The sequence below is a fragment of the Gorilla gorilla genome, chromosome 17 (genome assembly GCF_029281585.2).
Source record: "Gorilla gorilla gorilla isolate KB3781 chromosome 17, NHGRI_mGorGor1-v2.1_pri, whole genome shotgun sequence".
NCBI classification, from domain to species: Eukaryota; Metazoa; Chordata; class Mammalia; order Primates; family Hominidae; genus Gorilla; species Gorilla gorilla.
Genome location: NC_073241.2, coordinates 85,366,341 through 85,392,813, shown reverse-complemented (window position 1 = coordinate 85,392,813; position 26,473 = coordinate 85,366,341). Strand labels below are relative to the sequence as shown.

The window sequence follows — 26,473 nt, the reverse complement described above, 5'->3', positions numbered from 1 at the left end:
TAACCTGGGAAGCTGAACCTGAAGTGTGGGAGGACTAGGAGAAAGCCCAGGGCTTGCAGCACGAGTGTGTGTGGCATTTTGATGTTACTATGGGGATTGCTATAGTAACAATTCCACTCACCCTTCATTTATTAAGTTATTTTATTGTGGAACCAAAAGGTAAACCAAACATTCAGAGAAACAATAGCTTTTAAAGAGATTTTGCTGTTTCTGCAGTCCATGCCAAATGTTTCAATGAAAGTACTTTGAGTGGAAAAGACAATATTGGCAGATAATTTAATACAATTGCAGGAATGAGATTCCTCAAGGTTTCCTCTGAGACTGAAAAAATAACAGCTGATCTATGTCATAATACAGTGTCGAATTTGAGAATTTACCAGCCCTGAGACTCAACTCTCTGAGACAACAGTGAAATTATCCTTACTCTCCCATACCCACTCTTGTTCTTTTATTCCTTCATCCCTTTAGAAAACAGCCTCTTTCCCCCCACCCCCCACCCAATAAACAGAATAAGAAAAATTCAGCTGACCAGCAAAAAAAAAACACCTTAATCTTGATGGGTTTAAAGGCTTTAAGTGCACTATCCCACCCCTGGGGCCTCAGCAGGCCTACAGTTAGAATATAGGGGAGGAGAAATAGGGAACTTTGGGAGAGGGATTGAGGTGGAATTTTCCTGCCCTATCCTTGGATCCTGTGTTCCTGGTCCCTTGAGGGTCTCTACCAGGGTGGGTGGATTCGCCTGGAAAATGTTCACAGACTCTCTGAAAGCAAAAATAAAAGTGGGGGAGTGTGGAACAAAAGCATGTGTTTCCAGGTCTGCCCTACTGTAATGGAGCTTCATGGTAAGAAGCTCCTTATGGGGTACGGTTGCATACGGAAAAAAAAGAGAACTGAGTAGTATGTAGGAAAGGCAACCCTGAAAAACCAACCCAAATCCATGTAAGATCACTAATAATGTGAAAAATGCAAGCAAGTGACCACTTGGCTTGGCCCCTCCACCTCCCCATTGCTAAGGGAGAAGGCGTCACTGCTTTTATGCTTGTCATTATTATGATTCAATCAATCAATTGTTTTAGCACAGAGAAGATAAGGCTTATGAAGAGAGGCAGTCACCAAGATCAAAAGAATGGATAAGTGGAGATAGAATCCATCTAGACGTGGTGAGCCAAGGACAGTCTAAAGACCTTCAGGAATCAGAGCAAGTGGTGTTCTGAGCCTTTCCCACACATTGATTCAATCAACTCACACAAGAAATAGCCCTTAGAAGTCACTGTTTTCAGGACCCTCAACATTCAAATGGGAAAGCTAAGACACAGAGAAGATAAGGGGCTTTTCTACAATAAAATGTTCAGTAAAGAAAGGAGCCTGAGGTCAGGAGTTTGAGACCAGCCTGGCCAACATGGCAAAACCCTGTCTCTACTAAAAATACAAAAATTAACCAGGCATGGTGGTGCACACCTGTAATCCCAGCTACTTGGGAGACCGAGGCAAGTGAATTGCTTGAACCCAGGAGGCAGAGATTCCAGTGAGCCAAGATCACACCACTGCACTCCAGACTGGGCGACAGAGTGAAGTTATACTCCGTCTCAAAAAAAAAAAAAAAAAAAGGAGCTGGGGTCGGGAACCCAAGCAGCTGACTCCAGAGTCCATTTGCTTACCCAGGACCCTGCCTTGCTCCTGTAAGTCAGCATGCGAAAAACAGAAGCAAATTCCAAAGCTGCTTTCTACTAAGTTGGAGGAAGAGAAGCACAAAGGGGAACAAAGATTTGGCTAATGAAGGTACGTGTGCTCTGACTGTGGGCCAACAGCAGCAGACGGCCTCCCAGGGGCTGGAAAGCCAGCCAGGCAGAACACCTTGAATCTCAAATGAGGAAAAGCAGGCACAAGACTGCACCCTTAGGATGCTCTAAAATGCACTGAAGCCTAAACCGACTTTCTCCTAAGCCAAACCATGTCTTCTGGGCTCCCCTTGTGTATCTTGTTTATGGGAATAGAACAAGATATTATTCCCGTTTTTTTCCTCCTTCACAGGTTGGAAAAGTCAAATCCTATAGAAAGAAAGAATCAAACATTTGGATTCTATATTGCAATCATCAGAGGTAGCATGAGAAGCCTAGAAATCTCTTCCTGCAAGTCAGTAGTAGAAGCGCATTTAAAACCTCACTGGCAAACTCCTGGCAACTTCAAAGAGAAACAGACAACGTCTAAAAATCCTGGGCTCTATTCTACTTCAGTAAAAAGTTTAAAAGGCTCCTGGCCTCATTTTAGCAAGCTCCCAGTTATTTTATTTGTATCATTTGGTCTTGAAAAGTTTCAAGGCTTTCTCCACCAATGGCTTAAAAAATTAAAGCAAGGTCAGATTAGGCTCGTCTGGGGAGCTGAAGATAGAAAGGATAGGGTTTAAATGTGCCCGTGTTAGGACCCAGTAAGGGGAGGAAGTGAGAAGAAGCAAATGAGCTTCCAAAAAGAATTCACATATGGACGATGCATGAGAGTTTGCTCGTGCTTGCGTGTGCACACGCATGTGCAAGCACGTGGGCAGAGGCGACTGCCACTAAGGAAGGACTAGTTTCCCTTGACTATAATTAAGCTTCTTCTGGGCTGGGGTGTTTGCTTGCCAGGCGTATTTCCTTGATTCTCAGAGCTCTACTAATCATGCAAAGTCTTTTGTGCCTCAGAGACCCCAGCTCTCCTTTCCCCACGGCCAGAGCCTAGGAAGCCCCACATCATACTAAGTAGGAAATTACTGATCTCCAAGGATGAGGTAGTATGGAAAAGAAAATTACAGTACTTGGGAATTATCTAGAAGTCTCATAGTCCAATGTCTGGGGATATAGCATTGGGAAAGAGAAAGGCCAGGAGAAGGAAGACAACGGAGAATTAAGCACGCTAAACGTCCTTACGTTTTATAAGGTGCAAACATGAAGCTAGCTGTACTTTGCCACCACACAGTAAATATAAGATTACTAGGCAATTATATTTAAACATTACGGAACCTCCGAAAATAATTGCCATGTTCAGGGCAGTTTCTCAATCCCTTGATAACAGTATAGTTTAATGGATAGAAACAACTATATCATTTATTCCTCTTACATAAAACGCCACCAACCATGTAAGTACATGATCAATAATAGAGGTTTACAGTGGGTGTGCAGTCATCCTGAGAGCTGCAGCTTCGTGTAAGGTAATGAGTAAAATGAGAAGCAAAAAATATGGAAAGGAAGTGCTTCAGCAGAGCAAGGATCCAAAGACTTCTCAGTGCCTTTATTTTTATGGTGTCCACGGAACAATGTGAAAGCTAAACTCGGAACTTTTAAGAGATTTGTAAATTAGCTGTAAAATGTGACAGCTAATTGGATTCTTCCATTTAAGGTTTTGGATATAATCGAAATGAGGATTGGGGCTATAGGAGGGATTTGGGGGTGGGTGGAAAGAGGGGAAACTTTGGAGATGAGATTTATCTTTTGACTTCTGACCATTTTCCTTTTTCACAGACCTGGGTGTTAGAAAGAAAATTAAAGCATTGGTTTGGTGGCAAGCCTGGAGCCTTTTGTAGGTGTTAATTTAACTAAAGAGATATTCCCAGGTCAGCCATTATGTACTCTGAGCAGCATTTCTAATATTGAGTCAATAATTGACCACTCTTCTGAAAAACAGATTGCAAAGTTTCTAATGGGAAGTATGCGGGCGGGGTGCTTCAAAAGAAGCAGAGGTGAAGAACTTGACCTGCTCCCAGATGTCCACAATAAGACTTCCTTCCTAGAGAGGCACAAACCCCCTTCTGAGATCACCTGTTTGCACTGTATCTTATGAGCAGACAGCCTTTCCTTTTTTAATAATTGCTAGAACTTATTGAGGACTTACTATGTTCCAGACCCTGTGATAGCTGCTTCACTTGATTGATATCATCATTCCAGATTATGACAGAGGGAACTGGAGTTCTGTGAGGTCACGTTGTGTGTCCAAGGTTACCCAATGTGTTACAGGTATGGCTGAGGTCCAGCACATGTCCTCCAAATTCACAGTGTTCACTCTTAACCAGTACTGCTTCCCTTCTTATCCAGTGCAATGATTGATTCCATTTAAGTCAAAGAAAAGCAAGAGGGACCATAACATACATTGATTTGCCTAGAAATATCCTACCATACAGTTTTTTGTTTTACATTTGTGAGCTTATATAAAAGTTAGAAATGACCTAGGGAAAATGTATTAACCCTACTGTACAGAAGAGGAAACTAAAACTCAGAGAGGTTAAGCCTCACACCCAGTAGGTAGTGAAGCCAAAATTACACATCTGACTCCCAAACATCTACTGCCATTGTAATACACTGCCTCCTGCAAGGCTAAAGTAGCCAGCCCAGCTAACCATCAGGAGCCTATTTGCTCTAACTCACATTTACAGTAAGTGAAATAAAAATCTACCTTTTTGACCTGTATTGCGAGATGTCAGTGAGCTATGACATGTCTCAGAGTGCTCCACGGGGAAGGCCGATCCATCTCTCAGCTCTGTATCCTCCTCTCTGGTCAGGTTAATGTCTTCATTGGTAGTCATAAAGAGCTTCTTTGCTTTTAATATTCCCTGTGTCCTTCCTTGAGTCCAAATTCTACCCATGCTTGAAGGCTGAGCTCAAGTTTGCCTTGCTCCTTGAAGCTGTCCAGGATTGCTTTTCCCATATTTCCCATAGTTTCCATTCTTCCCTCGAGCTCCTGCAGTGCCTACCAGCACATTGCCTATGACAGTGCCCTGGTTTCCATTTCCTAGCTCCTCAAAGGCTCCAGGAACTCTGTGTTGTACTTTCACTTTTTTGAGCTTTCTTTTAAAAATATTTTTATTTGACATATAATAATTGCAAATATTTATGGGCTACAGAGTAGTATTTTGATACACACAATGTGTAACAGTCAAATCAGGATAATTAGCCTTTCTATCACCTCAAATATTTATCATTGTTTTGCACTGGGAACATTCTAAATCCTCTCTTCTAGCTATGTGAAAATATACAATAAATTATTGTTAACCATAGTCACCTTACAGTGCTATAGAACACTAAAGCTTTTTCTCCCTATCTAGCTGTAATTGTGTGTTTTTTAACCAGCCTCATTCTATCCTTCCCTCTCTCCTACCCTTCTCAGCCTTCAGTAACCACAGTCCCATAATGTGCCTATGACACGATTGGGTTCATACATGAATACTTGGTAAGTTGGGATTGAATTAAGTTGGCATCCTACAGGCCCTTAATATATGTATAGTATGGAAATAAATAAGAGGGAAAAAAATAGGAAATATATTATGTTCTAAAGAGATCATTAAAATAGTAAGGAATAAGATTAGGATTTCATGGAGAAAATGGTATAAGAGAGGATACCTGGAAGTTTTCTTTAGTATCTCAATACAGAGCCAATTTCCCTAGCTCAGTAATCCTGAAACTTCAGTGTTCAACAGAATCACCTGCAAGGCCTCTTGAAATACATAGCACTGTTTTTTATTTCCTCTGCAGCACCAGAGCTTCTGATTCAGTAGGGCTGGGGTGGGGCCTGAGAATCTCCATTTCTAACAAGTTATCAGGAGATGCTGTTGCTGCTGGTCTGAAGACCACTCTTGAGAACCACAATGATTCTCTACTGTGGCTGCAAATTATAATTACCTGCTATGGGGAACAAATGTAAGCAGCCTGCCCCACATCAGGCCAATTAAATCAGAATCTCTGGGGAGAGATCTGTGTACAAGCAAGCTCTTCACAGACATGATCCCTCCACTGGCTCACCTCTTAAAACTCTGAGATCCCTGAAGCTTCCATTGTCTTGTTTATTTTCTAGGAATGCACTTGGTAAATAGGAGTTCAATAACTGTTGAAGAAAGAAAAGAACTATGGTGGGTCAGATGAGAGACAAAAATCACTCTGCAGCGATATGGCATGCAGGAGACCACCTCTGAGACTGAGGCAAGAGTGTGCCTGAAATGCCAGGGGTTCGATCTAGGTCCTGCTGTTCCCTGACACAGAAAGCCAATGACTGACACAATGAGTATTGCCAAAGAAGAAGGCTTTCATCGAGTGCTGCAGCCAAGGAAATGGAAGATCAGTTTCAAATCCATCTCCCTGAACAACTAAAAATAGAGGTTTCTACAGCAGGGAAGAAATGTGACTATGCATGGGAAAACAGGAATTAGGGAGGGGTCATGAAGCAATCATGATGAATGAGGGGTCTGACATCCCATTGGCTGGATGTGGTTATATGATGAGTTTCTGTTCTTTGACACTTTTTGAAAGGCCTGAGGGCCCTTTCCTTACAAAGAAACTCAGATAAAACCAATGTGAATTTCAAGCTTTAAGACCGGAAGAGTCCATTTCTATGTTACTATAGGAAAAGAAAAAAACTGCCTGTGGGACTATTGGGTTGGTTTCAAGAGTTATCTGAAAGGCAAGGCGGCCTCCATAACTGCTTATTTTCTTTTCTTTTGAAACTGTCATTGTCTTCCCAACATCTAGGCTTATGATCATATGGGTAAGCTTAGATCATACATTCTGTCTACTCTATCCAGACCAGAATCATACAATCAAAGACATACAGAGTCAACTAGGTAATATAAGTGAGCAGAGATGGGCTGGAGTAAGGTCCATGGAGGACTGCAACTAAACGGGTACATCTTGTCTGGAGTTGGACTAAGTCATTGTGAAGCTTGAAGTCAGATTTTCTTAGTGTGTTATTTATACACCCTCCTGGCATATGAGTGACAGGAAAGTCAAAGTCATTGACTCTCTAATATTTATTGAGCACCTTCAAATACTTTTTGAGTATCTACTATTATTGGGCACCTACAAACACTTATTGACCATGTGCCAAGCACAGTGCCTAGCAAGTTCTTCTTTTCTAATCAAATCAACAGGTTGGACATCCCTACCCAAGGCTCAAATGGTAACAAGTCCATGCCTTACTTGTGTCAGTTCTCTTATTGAAAGAGCATCTCCTAACCATCCTACCAATAACGTAAAAGTGTTATTTTGAATCTGAATCAAAATGAACCTTCTCCATAAATCTCTTCCTCACTAGCTGGCCCATACCTTATTACCTTTTCTGGGTCCTTCCCTTAATAATTAGCACTGAGCTCACAATTATTGCTTTTTCTCTTAACATGTTGCTTTGTAATTGTCTCCAAGATCCCCTCCTATTTTTATATATCCAATTTACTAAATCATTCCTATTTCTTCAGCAGCCCTGAATGCAGTGCACTGTGATTCAATAAATGTTTGTTAATGAAGGGAACTACAAGCTGGTTGGGAATCAAATCTTTTCTTGTGGGAGTTACCAGGGATAAAGTCAGTCAGACCCTTCTATGGCCTGAGAAGTGCTGGGAGTAGCTTCCTTTAGAAGTTCAATAGAAACAAGTCTCTGAATTCTAAAATTCTCTCCACTCCATTGTGATATGTCTCTTCAACCATGACTATTCATTTTTTCCAGGATTACTTCCCAAGTAGATTCCATGCATGGGTGTATTAACTTTTCTCAAATCATTAGGTTATGTCTCATAAAAATCTGCATCTCCAAAAGTGAAAATTTTCTTTGACACAGTAAATAATTTACATCTAATTGATAGCCCCCATTGGATATTTAACATGAAAAGACTTCTATAAAATCTGCAACATAGTTCTTTTATTGGGTTCTATACTGACTGCTTTTTGGCTAGAATCACACCCTAAAATTCCAATGGGTGTGAGCCAAAGCTGCATCATTTTGTAGCTAATAATAACAATAATAATGAGCACATTTCAAAAGTGCTAATTACAAATTCAATTGGATTATGTTCTCGTTATAAATGCTACAGGTTTTCTGCCAGGTTGGTACTTCACAACAGTATGTTTTCAAACACCTGTTTACCTTTATCATCACTAGATATATTCAAAAAGAGAAACTTTTAAAAGTTGAGATGCATGTTAAATCTTATATGTCTTTATACAATTTGGAATTCTTTACCCAGAGGCCTTTACTGAACAAACTGAAGCAAAATGAATATTTATATAAATCATATGCAGATAAAAAGCATGGAAATTTATAAATTATTTACTTATCCAGTAGACTTCAACAGGCTGAAGGGATGAAGGGGAAGAGTAGAAAATAAAACAGAATTATCCTGGTAATTTTCTTGCACCAAAGAAAACTTTACTAAATGTTAACTGTATTTAAATCTCTATTCCATTTCATGATGAGAATGTAAGACTACAAGGGTGAATAAGACGCAACCCCCCATACAATCTATTGAGGGAGATTTTCCTGTAGACAAATGTTATAAAGTGGTAAACAAAGTCTGGAGAAGGAAGCAAGGCCAGGAAGGTAAGGCTGGATGTGGACTACAGATAACAAACAAAGGCATTAGAGTTAGGTTAGGATGGTAGCTTTGCTTTTTTGTTGTTGTTGAGACAGTGTCTCTAGTGATCTTGGCTAACTGCAACCTCTGCCTCCTGGGTTCAAGTGATTCTCCTGTTCTCCTGCCTCATCTTCCCAAGTAGCTGGAATTACAGACATGTGCTACCATGCCCCCATGTCTGGCTAATTTTTCTATTTTTAGCATAGATAGGGTTTTACCATGTTGGCCAGGCTGGTCTCGAACTTCTGACCTCAAGTGATCCACCCACCTCACCCTCCCAAAGTGCTGGGGTTACAGGCACGAACCACCACACTTGGCCAGTTTTGCTTTTTAATTCAGTTCTGGTAATGTGGTTAATGGCAGAATCCTCGTTGAATCTGGAGGCAAGAAAACATATGATGAGGCATCCTTTTAATCTTGCTCCATGTGCGATCAATGTTAGGCTCTTACCTGCAGAAGGCAAAAGACCAGGGCTTGTTTTTTTAAAAAAGTAAACATCTCAGAGGTATGATAGATGCATTAGACAGTGGTTTTCAGTCCTGGCTACACACTAGAATCACCTGGGCAGTTTTTGAAGCATATCAATGCCCTAACCTAAAGGAGTGAATCTCAACCTCATGGGGTGGATTCCCGACAGAAGCATTTTTTAGAAGTTCCCCAGAGGATTCTACTGTGAAGTTAGGGTTGAGAGTCACCATATTAAGAAATGGAAAGATGTTAGATTTACTAAGTATCTTCATAGTTGATTTTTTTTTAGAGTGTGTATGAGACTCACACAAAGGAGACCAGGAAGAAGATCAGCATTCCATCATCGATTGTTACCCTTCAAATCCACAGTGCGCCATCTTTACTCAGTTGCCAGGGTTATTTGACTTTTCTTTTTTTTTTTTCTTGAGATGGAGTCTCACTCCGTTGCCCAGGCTGGAGTGCCGTGGCGCGATCTCAGCTCACTGCAAGCTCCGCCTCCCGGATTCATGCCTTTCTCTTGCCTCAGCCTCCCGAGTAGCTGGGACTACAGGCGCCCGCCACCATGCCCGGCTAATTTTTTGGATTTTTTTTTTTTTTTAGTACAGACGGGGTTTCACCGTGTTAGCCAGGATGGTCTCGATCTCCTGACCTCTTGATCAGCCCGCCTTGGCCTCCCAAAGTGCTGGGATTACAGGCATGAGCCACCGCGCCCGGCCATTATTCGACTTTTCTAAAGCAGATCAAGCCTGGAGGGTCTCCCCTGAGATTACAGATAGGACAGTTTAAGCATCAAAAATGATAATGACTATAATGAATTGAAACTTATCAAATATATGAAAACTGATGAGTTCATAATGATACTTCAAAAATAAACAAACAAAAACTCTCATTGATCACCTTGGAGGTTGCTAGGGAACCAACTCATTATTCTGAAAGTGTATCAATTAAGGGAAAAATCTCAAGCATTCCTCTTGTCTTTCCCTACTTGGACTAGAACTCAGGCTAATCAGCTAGTTGATGAGGAATACAGTCGTTCTTTATATAGAAGAATCATGCAAAATAAATGCAGAAAAAATTAAAGAATTAGAAAATCACTATTTTCCACTCGCTAATGAAATAATGAACCTAGACAACAGTAATCAATGGCAGCTAAAATTATTACAGTAGTCCCCCCTTACCTGCAGTTTTGCTTTGTGAATTTCAGTTATCCATGCACACAGTACAATAAGATATTTTGAGAGAGTGACCACATTCACATAACTTTTTTTTTTTTTGGAAACAGGGTCTTACTCTGTTGCTCTGGCTGGAGTGCAGTGGCCCAATCATAGCTCACTGCAGCCTTGACTTCCCAGCCTCAGTTGATCCTCCTACCTTAATCTCCCGAGTAGCTGGGACTGCAGGTGCGTGCCATCACACCTGGCTAACTTTTGTATTTTTTTGTAGAGACAGGGTTTCGCCATATTGCCCAGGCTGGTCTCAAACTCCTGGGCTCAAGCAATCTGACCGTCTTGGCATCCCAAAGTGCTGGGATTACAGGCGTGAGCCACTGTGCCCCCCTCACATTCACATAACTTTACTTACAAGTATATTATTATAATTGTCCTATTGTTGTTAATCTCTTACTGTGTCTAATTTACTAATTAAACTTTATCAAAGGTATGTATTCACAGGAAAAGACATAGTATATATAGGGTTCGGTACTATCCATGGCTTCAGGCACCCACTGTGGGTCTTGGAACATATCCCCAGAGAATAAGTTGCGGGGGCGGGGGGGTTGGGGAGTACTGTTGTATTGAAAAACTTGATGGGGACATTTTAATGGATGAATCAGGCAGTTAGCTCATACTTGTATTAAGGTGACTCTTGAATAACACAGATTTGAACTGTGCAGGTTCACTTATACTAAGATTTTCTTCTGCCTCTGCCAACCCTGAGACAGCAAGACCAATTCCTCCTCTTCCCTGTCCTCCTCCTCGCCTACTCCACATGAAGACGACAAGGATGAAGACCTTCATGATGATCCATTTCCACTTAATGAACAGTAAATACATTTTCACTTTCTTATCATTTTCATAATAAAATTGTCTTTACTATAAGAATAGAGTATATAATACATGTAACATACAAAATATGTGTTAATGGGCTATTTACATATTTGAGTTCTTAATATGAGTTCTTAATAATTTCAACCGTCGGCTCTTAGTAATTAAGTATTTACAGAGTTAAAAGTTGTAGACTTGGATTTTCAAGTGCAGGGGGGTTAGCACCCCTAACTCCTGCATTGTTCAAGGGTCAACTCTAGTTTCCTACAGCATCTATAACAAATTACCACAGACATGGTGGCTTTGAACAACAAGAGTTCATTTTCTCACAGTTCTGGAGGCCAGACATTCAAGATCAGTTTCACTCAGCTTCATCAAGGTGCTGACAGGGCTGCACTCCCTCTGGTTGTTCCCTCCACTCTTTCATTTGCTGCTGGCTGCAGGCTTCCCTCCGTTTGTGGCTGCATAACTGTAATCTCTGCCTCAGTGGTCACACTGTCTTCTCTTCTGTATGTGTCTTTGTAATCTCCCTCTGCCTCCCACTTATAAGTTGTAAAACCAGAAAATCTGAGACAGGTCTCAGTTAATTTAGAAAGTTTATTTTGCCAAGGTTGAGGACACGCCCATGATGCAGCCTCAGGAAGTCCGACGACAGGTGCCCAAGGTGGTCAGGGCACAGCTTGTTTTTATAGATTTTAGGGAGACATGAGACATCAATCAATATATGTAAGAAGTACAGTAGTTCCATCCAGAAAGGTGGAGACAACTCAAAGCAAGGCCCCCCCACTGGGGACTTTCAGGTCACAGGTAGGTGAGAGACAGATGGTTGCATTCTTTTAAGTTTCTTATAAGTCTTTCCAAAAGAGGCAATCAGAATATGCATCTATCTCTGTGGGCAGAGGGATGACTTTGAGTAGAATGGGAGGCAGATTTGCCCTGCGTGGTTCCCAGCTTGAAGGGGCCCAAGATATTTTCCTTTCACAAAGGACACAGGTGATGGCCTCTGAGTCCCAGATCTGGTATCCAGATGATGCAGGATAATCTCTGCATCTCAAAACCCTTAATTTAGTCACAACTACAAAGACTCAACCTCCTTTTCTCCATATAAGTTAATGTTTATAGGTTTTGGGGATTAAAATGTGGATATCTTTTGGTTTGGGGGACCATTTTTCAACCTACCACAACACTAAATCATGGAGTAATCTTAATATTAAGGAAAATGGGATAAATACATGATCCTTGATATGCCTTTATATGAGATGACTAGAATATGAGGCAATACCACCTATGAAATCCCTCTACCCCACACCACCAAATCAACTTTAATCTAATCAGGCCTCTAGTTCTAACTACTGATTTTTGTAGGGATAGAGAAACATATTAAATGACACTAAAAAGATATAATCAGGCAAATCCAATCATTCTACAAGACAATAGGCCCATTTCTCAATTTCTTCAACAAATGCACCAAAGAGAGGAAACAGTTGTGAGTTAAAAGAAATATAAGAACGTGTTAATCATAGGCAATATTCCTAGAATCCTGTCTGGATTCTGAACTGCACAAACCAACAATTAAAAAAGATACGATTGGGACAATCATGAAAAATGAACACAAATTGATGATATTGGGGAATTGTTGAGGTTTGAAGGCCTTGATAATGATTTTGTGATTATGTTCAAAAAATAAAACTAGATATTTAGACTGAAATACATATGATATTTAGACTGAAATACATATGAGTGAAATGATATTATGTCTTGAATTAGCTTTAAAATACCCCAGCAACAAATAAATAAATAAATAATAAATAAGAACAACAAATACAATTTTTTTTAAATGTGATGGTAGGGCATCAGTAAAATAAGAACAGCAGATGCAGATTATTGAAACTAGGTGACAAATGTGTGGGAGTCTATTGAACTAGCCTTTATATTTGTATGCATGTTTGAACATTTCCAGAATATAAGTCTATTTATGTGACAGTGCAGCCTGTCCCCATGAGGCCAAGTTTAACTAACTGTCCTTAGGCCTGGCCTTACTCCAGGGAGTTGTTACCTATGCAATAGTAACACCCACTTCATCTCTTAGGACTATTTTAGGGGTAGCGTAGAAACAGATGAAAGTAAAGTATATGTGGAAGTCATTAATGAACTCATTTCTTAGGCTGGCTTTTCCAGAAAGGTATCAGCCTGAATAAGTACTAAAATTTATAAGCACTATATTTTTGATAATTAAAAAGCACTACAATTTCAGGAAGCATTTGAAGTCTGTTCGCAGACAGCATTCATAGCTCCCAGACTTCTGCAGGGTTTTACTCCCTGAGGTAACTCCAGTACAAATGGAAAAGAGTAGAATGGATGAAGACAGAAAGTGCAAAATATACAAAAGCTGGCTGCAACTCCAATGTTCATCAAGATGAATGGATAAACAAAATGCGGTATATTCATACAATGAAATATTATTCAGCCATAGCAATGAATGAAGTATTGGCACCTGCTACAATGCGGACAAACCTTGAAGACATTATGCTAAGTGAAGGCAGTCAGACTCAGAAGGTCACATACTGTATGACCCCATTTACCTGAAGTATCCAGAATACGGAAATCCACAGAGACAGAAAGCAGACTAGTGGTTGACAAGAATTGAGGGGAGTGACTGTGTAATTGGCAAGGCGTTTCCTTTTGGGATAATGGAAATGTTTTGGAAGGGAAAGGAGGTAATAATCACACAACACTGTGAATGTGCTGAAAGTCATTGCATTGCTATCTTTAAAATCTTTAATTTTATGTCATATAAATTTTGCCTCACCAAAAAAAAAAAAAAAAATGACAGAGGGCCGTGTTCCACTGTGCTTCCCGGCCAAGCCACAATGTTCTGATTATGAAAAGGAGAAGTAATCAATCAATGCCCATTCGTGAAGCATCTTCCGTGACAAGATACTGGGATGGTACTGTGGGGGATTCAGAGGACAGAAAAAAGCTAGCTGTGACTTTTCACTTCAAGATGCTTACAATCAAGTTGTGTGCTCAAGGCCATGAGACAAAATTTAAACAAAATAAGAATGAACACTTAAGCTACTGTAAAATGTGAAGTGATGGAGTAACAGATGAGTGACACAGGCCAGCAGTTCTCAAAATTCTTCAGGTGGAGGGACAGAAAGAAGTTGCCATGTCTTTATGGAGCACTATGAGATTGTTTTTAATATTTATTCATTTATTATACCTATGATAAAAAAATATCAACTTCATATTAAATAACATATCATCTGGCAATAAATTCCAGAATAGATAGGCATTAACAGGGAGCAGTGGTTTATGAAAAATTAGATAAAACTCAGAATGGAAATCAGTTTACTTATTAATATTGGCATGTTTGTGAAAACTTGGAAAGCTCAATTCTGTTTGACCCTTGCACCTTGGTCCAACTGTGGACACCAGTGTTCTTAAGCATAGCTCATTAACTTACACAATCAACAAGTTTTTACTGAGTGTTCACTATGTGCCGAGCACAGTGCAGCCTCTGGGTAAGCATGATGATTTAAGGAGTAATGGTCTCTGTCCTATGTAGCTTGCAGTTGATGGAGGAGATGGAAAATAAATAAGCAAGCAATTATACATTGTAGAAACATGGTGTAAAAAAATGTCCAGGATGATATGGTGAGACAGAAGAGTGGGGGAAAATGGTGTGCAGAAGACATGTCACATGCAGTGACCCCAAGGCATGGAAGTTCTAGATATGTTCAGAGTTCTGAAGGCATGTTGGAGGTTGGAGGGGAAGAAGAATGACTGGGACTAAACCTAAAGGAGCCAGTTCAGCTGAACATTGAAGATCAGAGTAAGGAGTTCAAAAAGAAGTCATTAAGTGTGAAAATAGTATGATTATGTTTGTTTCTAAAAAGGATAACTCTAGTCACTACATAAATAAAGATGGACAAGATGAAAGCAGATAGAATATAGAAGAAACCAGGTCTTGGCAAGCTTGAATTCAACCCCTTCTTTCCCTTAAAATCAAGCTCAGAACAGCCAGCTCTCAGTGGCTCAACCCTGAACCTCATCCTGGCCCTTCTGAGTGTCCCAAGTCGCTCAAGAATCTCACAGGTTCTCAAGTTTCTGGAAGAGTTCCATGGCTAGAAGTGATGCTATCCAACTTAACACTCCAAAACGTGAAGATATTCTACTGAACATGAAGATGTGGTCTGAATATCCCCCTACTCCCCAGTTCTTTGACAGCCTCATCCAAGAAGAAGGAGAGAATCTGTCTACAAAGTGTGAAGACAGTGCTTGGGCTTTTGGATGCCTTCGACTTGAGTTTGAATCTGAGCACTGTGTGATATTCTCTTGTAAAAGATGTCATGTAAGAATTACATGAAACAGCAAGTGCTCAGCATACAATAGGCACTTATTAATATCTTTCATTAATGTTTCAAAGTCTTTGCTTGAGCCAAAGCTGAGATACAGACATGGCTATGTATATGTGGCAAAACGTTGAGTAAAGTCACCCTTGTGGGAAATATAAAGTATCCAGGGAAATTGTTCATTCTAAGGTAAGAATGAGATCAGAACAATGCATTGAACACCATTAAAAGAAAGTAAAAGGTTTCATGACTTCAGGAGGAAATGATTTTAAATCACTCAAATCTACTTTATAATCAATCCCATGGACTCACTCCTTGGTCTTGGGGTGAGGGGAAGCTATAAATAAATAAAGCTATAAATAAAACTCAAATAGTTGCTTTGCTAGAAATCAAAAACAAACAAAACAATAGTATTGCATCAATATTTCTCAGACTAGGATGATTTTCAAAACTTTTATAAACCGAGACAAGGGTATCATCCAATCAGAACAGAACAACAAATGTCAGCCGTGAACAGACATGACCTGTGAGGAGGTCAATGTCATTATTACTGAAAGATATCATAAAAGGTAGAGAAAACCTGCCCCACTCCTACCACTTACTTTATTAACAATCACAGGTATCCTCAGCAAAGCAGATGCACGCCTCATTGTGATATCATTTGTAGCCGCGGTGGAGATAGCTTTGTGTTTCTGTTGGTTGGTTCTATAGTATACCCCAATTGCCTGCTGGAGGGCCTCTTTGAGCAGGTTAGGAGAGGCTAGGCTGAGAGACTCACCCTACAAAGTAGTTTGTATAAGTTACTCCAATTGAAGATCAAGATTTGAGGTTTAGGATTAAGGATTTTAAAATTGTTATGTTTTGAAACCAAGGAAGGGTTTTTGACTTTTAATGAAAAACAAAAAGATTACATTGATGCATGAAATAGCTGCATTCTCAGACGATGTAATTAATTAGGATGTTTAACTGTGCAATGGTTGAGCTGCCTTTAAAGGTAAATCCAAAGTGAATACTGAATGAAAGATTCAACTGTTTTTTTGTTTGTTTGTTTTGTTTTGTTTTTTTCACTTACAGTTTTAAATCAGTATGCTGGAGAGGGTCACTTATCTATCAATCAAAGACAATTCTGAGGGAAGACAGGCAAAAGACCTTATAATCCTGATATAATCTCTTTTCTAACCCAAGCATCTTGAGACACTCGTATGGGCTGGCACAGAATTTAAGCTCCAATTCACTCAAATCAAAAAGAGCAACTCTCAGTCTGTCATCAGTAAGCTAGCTCTCCAAGGTGTATTTTTATCCCAGCCTCATCTAAGTTATGACAACTCACCTGGTTGGTTTCTGCCATTTGAGTAGAGAGAGGCATCAGAGTGACAGGCCATCACTCTTTGTGTTCCTCTTGAGGTATGACAGAGAGGAAAAACAAACCTGGGGAAACAGATTTCAAAGTATTTCCAAAATGTCTCTGGATTGGAAAAAGAGTTATAGGGTACTGTTGATGCTTTTTTCTACCCAGAGCTCTTCTGAAGGTGAAACTCCTCTCTCTTTTATAGGCACTTCTTAATTTATTTGTCTGTTTGTTTATTTGTTTTACTGCTTTGACCTCGATTCATCTCCCTATTCTTCTGTTTCTTAAAATGTGCAGTTCTAATAAGTTGTACTCCTAGTCAACATCTCAAACTCTTTTTACATTGATTTCTACATTGAAGCACCCTCTTCAGGTGGCTGAGCCAACTTACTGCTGGGCTAATCTTTCTGCAGACCCATATCCTTAGGACACATTGATTTCCCACACTGAGAAATGGTAACATCTAGTGCCTGCTTAATTTGCATAAAATATATAAACAAATATTAGATATTAATATAAATGTTCATATAGACACATAAAAAATATAATTATAAATTTTACGCTTGTCAGGGGCCTTCTAATCTACTGTGTTAGCTGACTATCTAATCTAGCTATCCCCTAATTTTTCAGATTAAGTATATTTTTCTGCCACTGCTCAGTTTAGATTTACTATAATTGCACATGTATTTCATATTTTTCTACTTTATTTTTTGCATTCTTATCATATTATATTATTCCTTTTTTCTTTTCTAACTTATTTCGAAGTGATAAGTGATAAAGTTTTCTTTATTATCATGTTTTCCTCTGCTGGTTTTGAAGAGATACATTCTATTTCCATTATTTTAGTTATTATTTCTAATTTTTTAACATGTCTCCTGACCTAACAAGGTCTAAGTTTAACTGATCTTTTTATTCTGCTCTAATATGGCAAGTACCTTAGAGCACTTTAACTCTGACCATCCCCTCCCTCTTACATGCTATTTGGTCCAACATTTTAGTGTCATCTTAGTTTTATATCTTATCAAATTATTCATTTGAATTATTATTATTGTTGTTTTATATAATCATTGATTGTTTATATAAACCCACAATTTACTGGTTTCTTTGCTCATGAGTTTGCATCCCATTGTTTCCTTTGAAGTTTAAATCCCTACGTCTTGCTTCCCATTCTTTCATTTGGAGTTTAAATTCCTGCTTCTTGACATTGCTGTTATGCTGGGGTGGGGATTAGCTGAAAATGGTGCTCAACCCAAGATTATAAAACATAGGAAGACATCATGCATGATGAGTGACAGTTATCAGATGTAAAAAATAAAGGATTAGAATCCAAAGAGCTTCAAGTTATTGATTATTAGAGGGATACTATAAAATAATGTTTAAAATGACCAAAGAAAAAAATTAACATGTCAGAAAAGCATAAGACATATTATAATTGCACATGGATATACCTTATTTTGTGCTCCCAACATGGCTCTGATAGTGGTAAGCACTCAGCCTTTATCTGCTAAATCTCTTTATTTCACTCTTATTTATGAATGATAGTGTGGTTGGGTATAAAAATATAGGTTTACAGTTATTTCCCCTACCCCTTTGAAGATATTATTCTGTTGTCTTCTGGTTTTTTCTGTCTTACTGAGAAGGTTACAGTTAGTGTGGTTGTTCTGTTACAGGTTGTCTTTTCTTTCTTTCTTGTTCCTCTTAAGATTTTATGTTGGTCTCTGGTATTTCCATAAGATGTATCTGCGTGTTGTCTTATCTCACTTGGGCCTCCAAAACCTGACGTTTCATGTCTTTCATCACATCTGGAGGATTTGGCCAGGTGCAGGGGCTCACATAATCCCAGCACTTCGGGAGGCTGAGGCGGGTGGATCACTTGAGGTCAGGAGTTTGAGACCAGCTTGGCCAACATGGTGAAACCCTGTTTCTACTAAAAATACAAAAAATAGCCAGGCATGGTGGTGGGTGATGGTAATCGCAGCTACTCCAGGGGATGAGGCAGGAGAATCCCTTGAGCCTGGAAGGCACAGGTTACAGAGAGCCAAGATTGCAACACTGCACTCCAGCCTGGGCAACAGAGTAAGACACTGTCCACCCCGCCCCTGACCCCCACCCCATCAAACAAAAAAATCTGGAGAATTCTAGGTCTTATCTCTTCACATATTTCCTCCTCTTCTATTCTTCCCTTCAGGCACTCTCATTAAAACACTCTTTCTCCCCTCAATGTGTATTAACCACTTTTAAATATTTAATTGCTCTCTGCTACCCTTTAGGAAAATCTTTATTCAACTGTTTGAATGTTGAATATCTGGTTAAACTATCCATTGTGCTTTTCCCTTCCATGTTTATATTTTTCAATTTTAGAAATTTAATTGTTATTTTCAACGCTTCCTATTTCTTACTCATATGTCTTATGCTTTTCTGACTTGTTAATTTTTTTCTTTAATCATTTTTAACATATTATTTTATAATATCCCTCTAATAATCTATTACTTGAAACTCTTTGGGTTCTAATCCTTTTGTTTATTTTTTGTATCTGATAACTGTCATTCATCATGGATTATGTCTTCCTGTGTTGCATAATCCTGGGTTGGGCACTCATTTTCAGCTCCTCCCCACCCCAGGATAACAGCAATGTCACACTTGTTTAGTACTTCTAATTTGGGTTGAGGATTCTCTTACTCTCCTTATTTCATTAAGGACTCAGCTGTATATTTAATATGTTTATAAATACTTTTCCTACCTTGCCTAGGTGAACTTGTTCAAATTATCCAATCCAAATTATTCCCAGAAGCACACATCACATCCTCAAGAATTAAAATGACAAGAACAAGAAGATATGACTACAACTAAATAAAATAAATAGAGAGAAAGAAAGAGGAACAAAAAAAAAAGGAAGGAAGTGAGAAAAAGAGGGATGGAGGAGGGAGGAAGGGAGGGAAGGAGGTGGGGAAGGGAGGGAAAGAGGAAGGTGTTGTTGCTCCTTCCTGGAACTCTCTTCCTGGGCTTACTTCACCCTTCAGGTCTCAACTGAAACAGTACCTCCTCCAGAAAACCAATTAGTTCTTCTTACTGTTCCCATGACTCTTTGCTTCTCCTATGATAACTCTTACCACGCTTTATTGGAATTATTTGTTGCCTATCTTTCTTTCCAGGTAAAATTAAAAGGATCAGAGCAGGATGATTCCTTCATTTATTAACAAATATTTATTGAGCCCTAAGGATACAGCAATACATAAAATACACAAAGCCATTGCTCTCCCAAAGCTTACATTCTAGACAGGGAAGACAGAAAATAAACAAATATACAGTGTGAATAATACATATAAGTGATAATAAATGCTCTGGAAAAAAACAAAGTGGTGAGAGGAAGGAGAACTATGTAAGGAAGAGGGCCTAAATGAGAAAAGGTGGGCCAGGAAGGCCTCTCAGTTCTGATGACTTGACTGGAAACCTGAGTGGGATAAGTGAGCAAGCCTTGGTTGTATCTTTGGAGAAGGACACAGACACCTTCAGTGAAGTATGCACTGGGTTTGGGAAGGAGGGAATGAGAGCAGAGTGGGCAGTTGGCTCAGAGACGGGGCCAGGCAGCATGACACAAGGACTTTCCAGCCTCTGGAAAGACTCTGGGATATTATCATGAGTGAGGTTTGATGCCACTGAAAGGTTTAAATGATCTTGCTTACATTTCAAAAGACTATCTCTGCCACTGCACTCCAGCCTGCACGACAGAGCAAGCCTCTGTCTCAAAAGGAAAAAAAAAAGACTATCTCCGGTTGCTGTGTTGTAACAAGAGTGGAAGCAGAGTGGCAAACTAACAAGCTAATGCAATTGTTTAGGCAGATAAAACACTGTAGACTGGAATAGCAAGTGCAGAGGTGGTGAGAAGAAGGGGTTGCATCCTGGATTTACTTTGAGGGTAGAGTTGAATGGATCTGCTGACTGTATCACTCTATTTCATAGCTTTTATAACCAAATCCTGCATAGAGGGTCTAGCTTTGTATTCGTGGAATAAATGAATGAATGAATGAATGCATGCATGATTTACAGGCCCTCCTTCTTGATGATGTCATTTCCATTTGTGAAATGAAAATTATCAAACACTATGAAAACTACACAGGTTTTGCTGCTACCACTAAAGTGGGTCTGATGTAAATAATATTAACCACATTTTGTAAGCAACAGATCCGGCATGTGTACTAGGTCTTCTTCCTGCCCCAAAGCTTTTATTTTAGACACAAATGTTGCACACATTCTTCAGCTTCTGCTAGGATTTAGAATTGCTCTATATCACTTTCATGAATGACCCTCAAAAAGGCCATCAATAAATTTATCTCAGCCACACATTTGATCTGAAATCCAAATCCATCTTCAAGAAAAATGTAACTGGCCAAATAGACAAGACTTTGATTTCAAAATGAACGCTGGACAGGTCATATTTTTCTGTCAATTTATTTCAAGACAATGTTCAAAGGAGTTGACTGATAAAATTCACTACTCAGTGAAAGATACCAAGACACATCTTAGGTATTGTTTACCTCTTGAAACAATATGGTGACTATTGAAATCTTACTGTGGGCATACCTACCATCACTTTTAACAGATTTCAATGAAATTTAAAAGTGACAGAGATAAATGTCTTAAATGAATCTGTAAATTCATTGATAATTTTCTAATCAATCCTACTTTTATTAGATTGTCCTTTGAAAATTTAATTAAAATTATAATTAATTTCATTTATGAACTGCAATAATGTCTTCTAATTATGTGATTATAACAAGTGAAGTCTGCTGTTCATAGAAGTAATGGTTAAAATGTCTAAAATTACCAAGTATATATTTTAAATTACCAAGTATATATTTTCCAGGTTATATGTGCTATGGAGAAAAGATAATTACCAAGTATATATGATCTTTTCTCTATAGTACATACAACCTGGAAAATTGCCCTTGTGATTAGTACTCTTTATGCTTCCTATCATGCATTAACAGAATCTAGAGCGCTGATACTATAACAAGTGTACAAGTATATAAACTGTGCCAAGGGAAATGGGTGCCAAACATGTCCAGCTTTCATGGTGGCAACTTCACAGAAGACACAAGGTAGTTAAACAACATCTATTGCAAGGAAAGCTTCAAAAATCACAACATCTTGGGTTGGAAAGAACTTGAAAGATGGTCTCTTTCCAGCCCTACATCCCTCTTAGACTTTATTTGATTTGGAATTGCAGTTCCTTTGCAGCACTAATCTTGATAACACATTTCAATTCCAGCAGTCTGCCAGGCTCTGCATTGGGGTGATTCTAGAGAAGGGTAGGCAGCCATCCTGCCCTTGACGATCCCAGAATCTACCAGAGCCTCTGCAAGTTTTCCATAGGTTGCCTGAATTTGGCAGTTTGCTTCCCCACAGAAATCAAACAGGAGCTATGAGACTTTCTCACTTAAAACACACACACACACACACACACACACACACACACACACACACACACATTAAGGATAGGGTCCAGGTTTTCTGCTGCACTCACTCTAGGTTGGAGAGCTACAGAAGAGGCTGATGAGATCATCTCTAGCATACATTTATGGAACTGTCCTTCGGAATAAGCCACATGAAAGCAAATTAGTCTTCTGTTCAATCCTTGAGACAAACAGAGTGGCCTCTGCCAGTGTACACTTTCTTCCCTGTGTAAAACATTTTACTTTGGCACTACAAGCACAGCCTGGTTCTGAGGCTTGTCTTCTTTCTCCCCTCCCTCCATTCACTCATCACGTCAATGATGTTGCCCATGATTTCACAGTGGTTAATTTTCTACCGAGAGAGGATGCCCTAAACCAATCTTTCATTAGTGACAGTAATCACGACATCAGTCTCTTATTAATGACAATAATAGCTAACATTTATTCCATGTAAATCATAGCATAATACTATGTCATTGAATTTCACGATACCCCATGAGGTAGGTGGCATTGATATGCCCTCTCTATAGATGATGGAATAGAGATTCAGAGAAGTTAAGAGACTTGCTTATGGTCCTATTGCCAGTCAGCCCTGGAGCCACAATTCAAGTCAGGTGTCTGATTCCTAAACCAGGCATTTGACCCCTAATGAAATTGCTTTGGTTGTAGCAGGAGGATGGGAATGGCTGGAATGGGACCACAACCACCTGGCCTCACACCTGGCCCAAGTTCTTGGAATTCCAAGACACCCCTCAAAGCACAGGCTTATGTCAACAAGAGTTTTCTAGAGGAGCTGAGGTTATCTGGGAATCTGGCTGCCAGTGTTCGTTCTCTGATCTGCTACGCCATCCAACAACATAGACCCGACTTTCTTGCCAGCAGCCAGCCGCACAGGGCAGCCAAGACTAACAAGTGTAGGCACTGTGCAGGGTACAGGGCGCATGAATAGCACTATTCTTTGCTGGCCAACACTGGCCCCATTGTTTTAGGCAATGAATAGAGCTGTGTGGAAAAAAAAAATTCACACACGAAGCAAAAGCAGCAAAATTTGTCTCTTTGTGATGGTTTCAAGACTGGGTGAAAAAGTCGTTCTTCACCTGGTGCTGTTTTACATACTCTTTCACAAACAGAAAGCACTTTCTGGCAAGGGAAGAGCCTTTCTCTCAAAATTAAAAAGTTATAGGTCACAGTGCAGGTGGGAGAATTGGGAGTAGACCTCAAAGTTTAATGGCACTCATTCACTACAACACTGGGGAGATGGAAGTGATGAGGCATCGTTTTGATTTAGTGGAATTAAGCTCTGTTCCCAACAATCATCTTGATCTATTTGGGACACACAGTTTTTGCCTGCATTTTTCACAGATAACAGAGGGAAAGTTAAGAACACAGTATTAACTACAGCATATATTAGGGCTCCTATTCAAGGCAAATAATTGCCAGACTCTCTATTCCTTTTTGATAGTGCTAGACTCTTTTAGTCTCAGACCCATTTCTGGGGTTGTGTTGCTGGCTGCTGTAACTCACCACCAGGGAATCTCTCCCTATCTTTGTCCTGGCTGCACCATTAGATGAAGTCAGAATCTCACAAAACCATTACACTCATTTAACTTCTGCATATGGAAAATGAATTCCTCTCTTAAGAGCAGGCATTAACACATAGTTCTGATACAAGCCCGTGTCCCACACACATTATCTCCTTTTCATCCTTACACCACTCATAAAACCACCATTGGTGGTAGACGTCCTGTGGTACAAATCATCTTGGATTGTTGACTGAATTCTTATTTTGTGTATCTTGGTATCACAAAGTTCTATGAATTCAGTTTCTTCAAAATAGGTCTCTTTATTTTTTTATTTAAATACAGAAACTTCCAGAGGCAGCTTAAAACATGGGAAGAGCATTATGGGCTTTACATGCAATCTGATTTAAATTCTGGCTTATACAGTAGTTCTGTAGGATGACTCTATGTTCTACGTTGTCCTGGAAAGACCTTGCTGTATCTGTTATCCTGGTGTAATTGTTAATATTGCCCTCTTTCACTTTAAAATGTATACAGTTTAAATGGTAGATGATAAGGTCATCCTATGGTTATGTCACCATGGGCAAGCAACTTAACTTCTGTTAAGTTGCTTTCTTCATTTATTAAATCAGGACAACACTGTCTATCTGTTAGGATCAGTATTAATGTTAAAGAGAATACACGGAACTCTCTGCATTATTGTCTGAAGCATAGCAAGGACTTAAAAAAGATGGCTATTATTAATATTTCCTCTGGAGACACTGCCTTAGAACACTGTTTCCAGGTGTCTTCATCCATTTTGTGCTGTTATAACAGAATACCACAGGCTGAGTAATTCATAATGAACAGGAATTTATTGGCTCACCATTCTGGAGGATGAGAAGTTCAATATCAAGTTGCTGGCATCTGGCAAGGGCCTTCTTGCTGCATCATCCCATGAAAGAAGGGCAAAAAGAGAATGAGGGAGAGAAAGAGGCAAAAGGGGGCTGAACTCATCCTTTTGTAAGGAACCTGCAATAACAAGCCCACTTCCACGATAATAGCATTGATCTATTCATGAGGGAAGAACCACCATGGCCTAATCACTTCTTAAAGGTCCTTCCTCTTAATACTGTGACAATGGCAATTAAATTTTAACATGTGTTAGGGAGAGGACAAACATTTAAACTATTGCACCAACTGTTTGAGAAATCATGGACTATTGAAACAAAAAATAAAATAAAATAAAATCAATCAAAGGAATGTATTAAAGTCACCAGGGTTTTACCTTGCCTAGTAGAGACATTAGAGAAAAAGAATACCACTGATTGCAAACACGTTTCCATGACAGAAAGTTTTTTTAAAAGCTGAAAATGTAGAAAACAAACTCTGAGACTAAAAGACAGCTAACTTAACTGAAAGTATTTATCATCATTTTTTAAAACAGAGTATTATATTTTGAAGGAGATCAGAATATCTCACCCTCAAATATGCCACTTTGGCATAAGGATTATTGTGAGCTGAAGCCAATTAAGAATCAAGAAATGCAGGAAGAGTTTACTGTCCTCTCCTTTTCTGCCTAAAAAGCTGTACATAAATTTCCCTTTGAAGAAGGTTCTCTCTTACCCAAGAGAAAGAATAGCAGCTCTTAACATGAAAGACCAGAGTTAACATTAAGGTGAGTTTACATAAACAGATCTTACTAAAATCTTATCTTCCATTAGTTCCTCCCCATGTTTCCTAGTCACTTCTCCACAACTTAATGTCACTTGATGCTCACGCTCCTTTCCTTTGTTAAAATGGTGTATAAGCCCCCAAGTCTAATCACTTGTTTGCATTTTATCTTTTTGTATGTGAACTCTCATGCGTGTAAATATTAATACAAATTGTGTTCTTTTTCTCCTATTAACTTGTCTTTTGTAAGTTTAATTCACAGGCCTCCAGGTACTGAACTTAAGAAAGTAGAGAAAAAGGTTTTCCTTCTCCAAACTTTTATTTCTTTTAGCAGCAGGCCAGTGAATGTTCATAGGCTAGTAGTGGTCCAAAGTCAGACAGCTGGGAATCACTGCTCTAGAGGCATATAATCCAATCTGTCCTTTTCTGTCTGCTTCTTTTCTGACCCTGTCCTCCCCTTCTTCCTGCCATTTTATTCCCATCCTTCTCAAACATTATTTTTGTTTGTATCATTTGGCAACTTCATGATATTAAGCATTCTTCAAGTGCAGTGCTCAGTAGGCTATGGGTACTTTAAAAATATGTAGCGTATTTTTAACTTCATACCTTCCCAGAAAAACATTTTAATTTTAGCATTTTAGTTAAACCTGATGGTTACTCTAATTCACCTGTTTATTTTTCTGTAGGTTTTACACACTATTGGAGATCCAGTCAATATAGAAAAAAAGTAGATGATTCAATAAAAAAATAGAAAGAAGTTTTGCATTATGCCTATTAAGTAGCCACATACTTCAAGTGTTCATTTACAGCAGTTTTGGCAAAGAATGGGCTTAATTTGACTTCTGATCTGTACATAAGTCACAGGCAAAAACTCTCTTTTAACTCTTTTTTTCCCTCCAGGTTTGGAAAATACTCATCTTTGATTAAAAAGTTGGAAAGAACTGACCGGGCGCGGTGGCTCACGCCTGTAATCTCAGCACTTTGGGAGGCAGAGGCAGGCGGATCACGAGGTCAAGAGATCGAGACCACGGTGAAACCCCGTCTCTACTAAAAATACAAAAAAAAAAAATCAGCCGAGCTCGGTGGCTGGCACCTATAGTCCCAGCTACTCGGGAGGCTGAGGCAGGAGAATGGCGTGAACCCTCGAGGCGGACCTTGCAGTAAGCTGATACCGCGCCACTGCACTCCAGCCTAGGCGACAGAGCGAGACTCCGTCTCAAAAAAAAAAAAAAAAAAAGTTGGAAAGAACTGATCCACATAGGTGATTTTAAG

At 39.3% G+C, this 26,473-nt stretch overlaps 1 protein-coding gene across 1 annotated transcript in view; it reads left to right on the top strand.

Moving 5' to 3' along the window:
• Nucleotides 1-6,394: 6,394 nt before the first annotated feature.
• LOC129528286 (uncharacterized) overlaps nucleotides 6,395-26,473 on the top strand; it is a 31,510-nt gene continuing 11,431 nt past the window's right edge. Inside the window, exons 1-3 of the mRNA XM_055368193.2 lie at nucleotides 6,395-6,987; nucleotides 10,113-10,230; nucleotides 10,722-10,871. Of these exons, the coding sequence (XP_055224168.1) occupies nucleotides 6,727-6,987; nucleotides 10,113-10,230; nucleotides 10,722-10,871 (529 nt within the window). The 5' untranslated portion in view covers nucleotides 6,395-6,726. The remainder of the gene's footprint in view (nucleotides 6,988-10,112; nucleotides 10,231-10,721; nucleotides 10,872-26,473) is intronic.